The 9,249-nt window shown below is 33.1% G+C and overlaps 1 protein-coding gene across 1 annotated transcript; it reads right to left on the reverse strand.

Moving 5' to 3' along the window:
* Positions 1-2,966: 2,966 nt before the first annotated feature.
* Positions 2,967-4,221, reverse strand: LOC116113951 (E3 ubiquitin-protein ligase PUB24-like). Its single transcript, XM_031400108.1, has one exon. It carries the CDS (start codon positions 4,219-4,221, stop codon positions 3,004-3,006), a length of 1,218 nt encoding a protein of 405 aa, XP_031255968.1. The 3' UTR covers positions 2,967-3,003.
* Between the last annotated feature and the right edge of the window lie 5,028 nt (positions 4,222-9,249).

The following is a 9,249-nucleotide window of genomic DNA, read 5'->3' on the forward strand; positions in this document are numbered from 1 at the left end:
AAACTAACACCAAAAATTATTTAAAGGAAAATGGTTGCTTTGAAGTAGAACTTGGCTTTTACTCTTTTAGCAAGGCGCTATGGGATAGGGACGAGATTGTTTTGTTTGAAGAATTTGATGTTTCAATTCATTGATTTTCAATAAAGGATTACAGGCTTTATATAGAGAGTATACAATCTACTGAATCTCTTAATTATGTCAGTTACAGATTACACAATATACTGACATAATTAGGAGATTACAGAATATCAAGAATATTCTGAGTATCCTAAATCTGACAAATTAAGAAGATTAAAAAATGTTCAGTAAATCTCAACACTCCCCTCAAGTTGGTGCGTAGATGTCATACATGCCCAACTTATTCAAAACTTGTGAGTATATACCTTCGTAAGGATGTCGGTCAATTAATCCTCTAATCGAATCTTGAGCAATTCAATGATCTTTTCATCTAGTTTTTCTTTGATAAAAAATTTCTCTATTTCAACATGTTTCGTACAATCATGTTGAACTGGATTGTGAGCAATATTACATGTTGCTTTATTGTCACAATATAATTGGATTGGTTGATAGCACAAATCTTACAAGATAAATCATAGCCACAAAGCTTCACAAATCCTAAGAGTCATTCCCCTAAATTCTGCTTCAACGTTTGAGCGTACCACAATATTGTGTTTTTTACTTCTCCACGTGACTAGATTACCACCTACATATATGAAATAAGCAGAAGTAGATTGCCTATGTAAAGAATTAAACACGAATACGCAATGGAAATAACAAGAAAAAAAATATTTAATTCCTCATTCCCACGATCCAAGTACTGATTATATCGTTTCCATGTTACGAAAACTATAAATAAAATGCAAGGTTCTAAAATTCTTACCAACATTGGAGGCTCCACCAAAAGAAAGAATCTTTGCAAACAAATTCAAGCAAAGAATTGCACAAATGCTATCCACACAAGAGCAACCAAATTCGGTCAAGAAAAACTTCAATTGCTAGATCAAATGATGGATGCAATGAGTGACAGTCAAAGAGAGGGTTGGGCGCGCGGCTAGGGTTTAGTTAATTGAATAAAAATCGATTAAAATCTCTATTAACCTAATTCTATAATGTGCTTTAGATAGGTACACATAAAACCCTATTCCAAGCAAGAATAAGATTACAACTCTATTCCAAATTGGAATAGGTCCAATTCAATTCTATTCAGGAATATAATTAAATTATGTATTTTATTTTAATTATAATTTTGCTATTTTGCTAATTCTATTACATAAAGAATTAAGCATAGGCAACGACCTCAAATTAAATAAACTTTTACATCTATTTAATTATACAATAAAATTACTAAAATACCTTTTTGATCAAAATGACCAAAATACCCCTCTCCATGTAAGATATTCAAATTGCCATCTTGATTTGATTTATTAAAGAGATCAAAATTGTCATCGCAGATTCTCAGAATTATGCAACAACACAATTCTAGGAGCTCAACAATTCACTCCATAAATCACTAAATATTTGATGTGGCAAACAACTCTCTAATGTGTGTGACCCATAGGCTCCCTATCATGTTGGTAGTGAGTAATATTGCTATTAACCACAAATTAATCATCTCACTACACATAGACCAAGGTTGGCCTCTAGCAAGGCGTCATGGCCACCCAACATATAGAGATCAACGAAGAACTGATACATGTCAATGGTATGGTTATCGTGTAATTCAATCTTTTCATCATCTGCTATCTCATCAAGGTTGAGACATAGAAATAGTGTCAACCTAAGATAACATTAATATCTTGGTATTCAGTTACTAGACCAACGATCGGAATGATAAATTGGATTGAGCAATAGCTCAATCTCACTATGGTCATAGATTTTGTTGTCATTGCCAATATGACCGAACTGCGCGATGAGATAACTTCTCCTATACTCGAGAGTGATGAATCTTATATTAATCCACTATAGCCTCAATACACTTCTCAATAAAGCCAATTATTACCGTTTTGATAGCCCTGAATAGAACTACGTTAGACAGGTGTCAAACTACACTAATTGGTGTACAAAGCGCTCTGGTAATCTCAAGTCTAAAGATCATATGCACCACCATCTGTTAGAAGATCTATTACACAAAAACTGGGGTTACCATCTATATGAAATCCTCTTGTGGGTTAATTCAATGAACTTGCATACAACAAACATTCAGGTGTTGCACTAGGTTGTTACCAAACAACTTTGACAAGTGAGATCAGTTACTACCTTTCGACAGGGTTGTTCAATACTAAGATAGTCTTACTGTATTATATGTGTCATTAGTCAGAATAATACCAGAGTTACGGACGTTTATAGAATAGTCATCATATGTGATTATAAGGTATTCACTATCGAGATTTGAAACTCGATACCTTCATCATGGTTCTACCATCCTAAGGACATATATCAAGACATACAATTATGAATTACATATAATATAAAAGAAAAAGACATTTTTATTAATATAAGCATGATTTACAATGAGAAAATATAATGTTCCCCATTTAAATTAACATAACCCTGACGGAATCAGTACAAGGGCTGATAAGTGATGAATTTTCTAAAATTGAGAAATGAGTTTGATTAAAATTGGAAAAATATCCATCGGAGTGACAATTTCGAACAGAGGTGGCGGTAAGTGAATTTCTTGATTTTGTATCTAAAGTGAACGGGTTGCATATACATGTACTGACATTTACAAAGCCTGTTTTGCAATTAAAGTTAACAATTAAATAATTGCTGTTCGTTGACACTTCCGAAATCAAAACATTTCTTTCTAAGAGTTTCCCTCAAGTATCAAGCTTAAATGATTAATCATCACAAATTTTTTTTGTGAGTTCTGAATTTCCCATTTTTATTTAAGAATGAAGTCAAAATTTTACATTGTTCCAACAAAAATTAATTACGCTTGCATTAGTATTGAAAACGAAGTTAAATAAGTCAAGAAAAAAATTTCATTGAAGGTGAACTATATCACCTCTGATATCTGGTTAACAGATACACTTGTATGCAAGGAGACTTGTTCCATATATTACAATGTAACCTAAGGATCTCTGTTGCTTTCTCTTTCAAATATTTTCCACAATCTGCTTGAGTCACCATGCAAAGTTTTGTCACAGCCCCAACCTTCAACATCTCTAAAAGAACTTCTTTTCTTGCAGAAAATTTACAAATAGAGGTCAGTATATGGACCCCTCGATCATCCGTAGCTGGAGAAACTCTAAGGATTCTTTTAGACACAATAGCTATGGCTCCCGCATGCCTTAGAAACTGAAATCTCCCATCAACACATGAACATAGTTGTGCCAAAAGATTAAAGATGAGCTCCGTTATGTTCTTTTCAGGCTTTCCTAGTTCAAGTTCAATGAGTTCGAAAACTGCGTTTGCTTCAATAATTTTCATTCTGTTTCTCCCCCGTGGACATACTTCTATCAAAATATTCAAGGCTGATTTGGCAGCATGTTGGAACATATTCTCTCGCAATAAACTCACCATTTTCTGAAAGAACTCAAGGTTTAAATTCTCCGAGAGGGTTGTAGTTGCAACTTCTAAAACTATTTTCAAGACTAACATTGCATTTGTCTTCAAAGCAGCATGATTATCACTCTCCAATTGCAAGACCCATGTTAACGAGTCGATGAATTCGTTGTTTTTACTCACAATAACCCTGTTTTCATTTGATGGAATCCAAACAAGACAAAGAATCTTCAAAGCTTCTTCAAGACCAGCTGTTTTCCGATCATTGTAACATCTTAAAATCAAACAAACCAAACCTTTAACCACAGCTGGAATTTCCATGCTTTTCCGGTTCCTTTCACTCTCTGTTGCTAAGGCTTCCATTTTCTTCAAAGTACTTAAACACAAATGAGCAACTTGAAGATCACGAACAAGTTGAAGAAGATAACCCTTGCTTGGAGGAGATTTTGGCGTAGTAATTCTTTCAACACCGTTTGCTGCATTTTGTGTGCACCATGCTTGGATCAGGCGGCGTAAGGTGTGATTTGAAGTCAATCCAGAGTCTCCTAGCAAAGGCTGCTTCGTTACAGGGCATGTTGTTTCCTTGCCTGTCTTCAACCATTGCTCAATGCTTTCACGATCATATGAAATTCCTGTTATAGTTGTTACAGGATCTTTCATGATTTGCAGAGATATGGGACAGAGGAAAAATTGAGGTACTTCAATTTGATCCATTTTGATGGATGAATATTCAAAATTGGTTAAGAGCTGTAGAGGAAGAAGATAAATTTATATTATTGTTTTTTCTGAGTTGTTGTGGTAAGAGAAAGTGGCTTATTTATGACAAGGTTTGAAGGTGATAAAATATAGACATCTAGAATGGAAGGAAAATTCTGCATGAATTCAATTTGTTTCTCATTCTGTTTTGGTGGTGTTCTATTTTTTACCAGTCAAAGTTTCTCTTCTGGCCTTCTGGGGGTCAACAAAGAACAATGTAATCACATTTATATTATTTGATTTTCTTCTTGATTACCGTTGACTGCCATTTGTCACGAGTTAAGTGGTCAATCTATGTTGGCCCCACTACAAAGATCGTGGTGGGTTGAAACGGTCTAAGAATTGTGGATTCTTCCCTGAATTTTGCGATGTAAAATAAAAAATTAGACTTATAGGCATAGAATAATATGTATCTTTATTTTTTGCCCAAAATAATATGTCAGTTAATTGAATATGGTCTTATCATTTATAACATGATGTTCAGTTAATTTTAATATAGTCGTATCATTTATTAAATTAGGAAATAATTTATATAGACTATAGTATTATTTCGCTTCAATTTTCAAGTGATATATTATTTAAGATGAAAAATCAAGATATAATTTTGAACGGATACTAATAATTTTTTTTAAGGACTTGATTATATTATTACTTTAGAAATACTATTGAATCAATAAATATCATAATTTTATAAGTTAATATATTATGCAACAAGTCATCTTTCATATATACTTGATGTTCAATATTATAAGTACGACTTTTACTGAAAGGAATCGTTCAGATAAAGTTGACAAATGAACAGACAAACACTTCCAAAACATGTTGTAAATTCAAAATGAGAAACTGTATAAGTTTGTGGGCGGTTGATCAAATACTTCGGATTTGCAGTGCCGGTTTAGACAAAGAATGAAAGCATTGACGTCAAATTTTATTTTTTATTTTTCAGGGTTTCGTTGACCAACTGTTAACTAGCTATATGTATACATGCATGCATTTGCCAAAATAGGAAGGCCTGGTTGGTACACTTTTTTGAATAAGATTTCTTAAATCCTATTCATAGAATAGGATTCTGAATAGGATATGATATGATTCTAAACGGTTGTCATTAGTCGTCGGAATGACATACGGTCAATTGGATCTGATCGATTGTACATCGATCTTGCATTTTTTGTCCAGATTCATCGTATATCCAGTTGTAGATCTGACTGTTTCTAACTAAAAATGTTTTGAGTTGAATAGAATATATTGGTTTTGAATTGAATAGTCAATATTAAAACAAATACGTTTTTTACTGTTTAAGATAGAATAGTAAAATAGAATAAAGATTAAAAAGGAGTAAACGACTTTTTCGCACCTAAAAAATGGTTTAATGACATTTCCGATCCTTAGACTTTTAAATCTATTTGTAATTAACATTGTGAGAAAGGGCAAGATGGTAAAAAAACAGTTACAAGTGGAGGCAGAACCGTGACAAAATATCCTTTACAATTTAATTAAAAGTTAATTTTGATCTTTCAATTTTTAATAAAACATAACCAGCCGCGGACCCCCCCCCCCCCCCCCCCCCCCCGACATTATTCTTTTTTGTTTTCCACTCTGTTCTTCCTTTCTTTCACTTTTTCTATCTTCAGAACCTACATTTCTTTTCCGTCAACTCCTTCCTTTCTTTCTTCTCTCCTTCTCTTCATGGTTGTTCGGCCCTCGCGGTGGGTTTGGGTCTGCAGTGCACCGCTTTATGTCTCTGATGGTGGTGTTTGTTAATAGTCTTTTTTTTTCTTTTTCTCTATTATTCGGGAAAAAAGTAGGAGAAAAAAAAAAGATAAAGATGAAATGGTCTTAATTCTATGAGTATGATGATGATGACGACATGATGTCTTAAAGATTGGTGGTTGGCCAGATCGGGACAAAGGCTGTTTAGGAAGAAAAGGGACAAAGATTGTGGCAAAAGTGTTAGTGGATGTGATGAGAAAAGTGATCTATGGGTTGTTGATTATATGGGTACTGTGTCAAGGTCCAGGTCTTTTTGTAGCTTCGCGGGCGGTGGGCTTTTCAGGTCAGAAGAAGGCGGTGATTTGATGAGTTATTCTGGAGCTCAGAGTTCTATTTCAGCTGCAAGGAGTTTTGGGGTCAACGCTGGTCTACTCTTTGATCCAGAGAGAAGTAGTGGCTTCAGTGAAGCTGAGCCAAGAAAAAGTGGATTTGATAGAAAGGAGAGATAGTTCAGAAAGAGGAGGAGGAGAAAAAGAGAGAAGGAGAAGAAAGAAGAACGGTGAAGAAGAAGAAAAGAGATTTGTGGATTTGTTTGATTAATGGAGGTTTTGTGAAGATGGGAGAGACGGTTATAATGATAAATAAATTTTTAATTCAAATAGTTAAAAGGATATTTTTATCTTTATAATAAATATCACTTTTTTTCTTTTTTTTTTTATGAGAAACTATTTTAAGGAATCTAATTTTGAGTGAAAAATAGTATTTTAAAAAGATAACGTTATTTGTATAAACTTATGTGGTACATCACAAAACATGTCAAGTGGTATTGAGATTCACGTAATTTAATATTACATTAATATTATGTGAGTCTTTATGGAATGTGACACTCACATAGTGTATCAGGTAAGTTTGTATAAATTCTCATTGTACAAAGAGTTTGTATAAATAGCATTACCCATTTTAAAACATGAGAATGGAAAAGTGTTGGTTATGCCATTATTTTGTGGGAAAAAATCGTTTACTCTTTGAAAATTTAAACAAACAGGGGGTTCAATTTTATACATTTTTCGAGTAAGTTTTGGCTGATCAATTACGGTAAGAGTAATACTATACTTACAAAAAAATTTTACAAAGATCTTCATACAAAGTGATGTAGTAAAAAATGAATAGAATAGTAAATTTAATGAGTTTGACTTTTTGTTTCACTTTTGTATTCATTTTTTGTCACTTCACTTTATATGAAAATCTTTATAAATTTCTTTATAAGTGTAGTATTATTGTTACGACAAAGCCTCGTTATTCTTATATCAAAATCAATTTTATTATCTATAACGCTAAGTCCCTTCAAATATAAACCCCATCTTTCCATCTTTCGGAAGAATGCGAACGTGCATCCAAATTCCGTAAGTCTCCAGTTGTTTATGTTATAATTGTAAGAAATATGTCATGGGAGGGCGGATCCAGCTCAGACCCTCAATTTTTTTTTTTTTTTTTAAATATTAATATATATAATTTTTAGATTTTAGTTTATCCATAGAAATATTAATATATAATTATTTTTTATTTTAATTCACCTTAATTTTTTTTTAAAATCCGCAACTGATATGGGGAGGGACAAAATTAACCGTGCACCATTAAAGGGGCTTTTGAACAGATTCCTCTTAGTAGAAAAAGCTAAAAATTTACAATGCATCATTTCTATGGGTTGTTTGCCAATTATGCTGAAAGGCTTGAAAATGATGATGGCATTATCTGTTTGTGACAAGTGTCCTTAGGTGATGAAAGATATCACGTTTAATAACACTTTCTTTTGAATTTTCTCTATTAATAAATAATTGAATTTAACTTTAGTAAAAAAAAACTCGGTGAGATAAAAACCCTTATTTAAAAGACAAATTTGTTTTATGAACTGTAAAGTGATGTTGGATGTGCTTAAATTGTCTCATTAAAAATCATATCAATAAAACCCAATAAGATAAAATTGCCTCATTAATTGTTGAAATATAAAATATTTGTAATTTGAAATTTTTAAATAGTCTTGATTATTATTAGGGTTAAAAAATAAATTTAATAGAGCTTAAATATTATCACTCTAATAAAATTCCCAATATGTCCTAAATTGGCTTGGGTCTAACACTACACTACTATAGGTAGTAGAAAGAACGAAGTTTTGAAGAATAAGGTTCTTATTTTTTTCATCTTTGAACACTTAGAAAAAGTGAATCTTTTATATTAAGATATTAATGGATTGTTTGTAGACTGAGAATTAGTCATATTCCTCTTAATGGAAGAGTTAGGCTTCGTTTGGTTCATAATTGGGTAGTTTTTAGAATAATCTTTCGAAAAAAGTTAAATTGGGTGAGTATTACGATGTAGAATTTTGAAAATTAACATAAATACCCCCTATGTTTATTTATTTACTAAACACCCCTATAATAAAATATTCAAAATTAACAAAAACACCTCCAATCTACTCATAAATACGGACAGCCGACCACCACGGTCGAAGGGTGGCCGGAGTTGCCGTATTGGGCTATGACCGGCTCGATCTTGCCGGTCGTGCGCCGATATGGCTTTTTTCGACCAGATCCACCGGCCAGATCCACAGCTAGATCTAGCCATTGACGGCCATATCTGGCCGCATTTGGTCGTCGACGACGGCTAAAGATACGGCCGTCGTTGACGATTGTCTACGGCCAAATATTTGGCCGTTGACGGCCCGATCTTTGGCTGTAGATCTAGCCTTTTTCAGCGCCCTACCGGCCAGATTTAACTAGTAGTACGTCATTACACTAGATTCTGGCCAACTTCCGGCAGGGGTGGCCGGAATCTGGTAAATTTGGGTTGTTGGGGTGTTTTTGTCAATTTTTAAAAAAAAATTTGGGGGGTTGTTATTAAATTAACAAATTTAGGGAGTTTAAAGGAAATTAAATAATTTAGAATTATATTTTGAAAATAGATGAAACAAACTTAACTTTTTTGGGAAAACTATATGTGAACCAAATGAAGCCTAAAATTTTGGCTTTTAATACATACCAGACTTATTTGTTTGTCTTAAATGACTTCTCCAAAAATATCTCTATTCTAATTTTTAAATTCTAATCATACCCCTTGAAACCTTAACCTCTATTAACCTATTTTATTCACCTTTGATCTTACTTTACTTTCATTGTAACAAACATAATGCATACACACTGTAGACGTAAAAATCTACCTGTACGGAAGGGGGGTCTGATCCCGTGAGGTCAAGGCCACTAGCGATCTGCTGCACCTGCA

Source organism: Pistacia vera, unplaced genomic scaffold (assembly GCF_008641045.1).
Source record: "Pistacia vera cultivar Batoury unplaced genomic scaffold, PisVer_v2 Contig121, whole genome shotgun sequence".
Taxonomy (NCBI): Eukaryota; Viridiplantae; Streptophyta; class Magnoliopsida; order Sapindales; family Anacardiaceae; genus Pistacia; species Pistacia vera.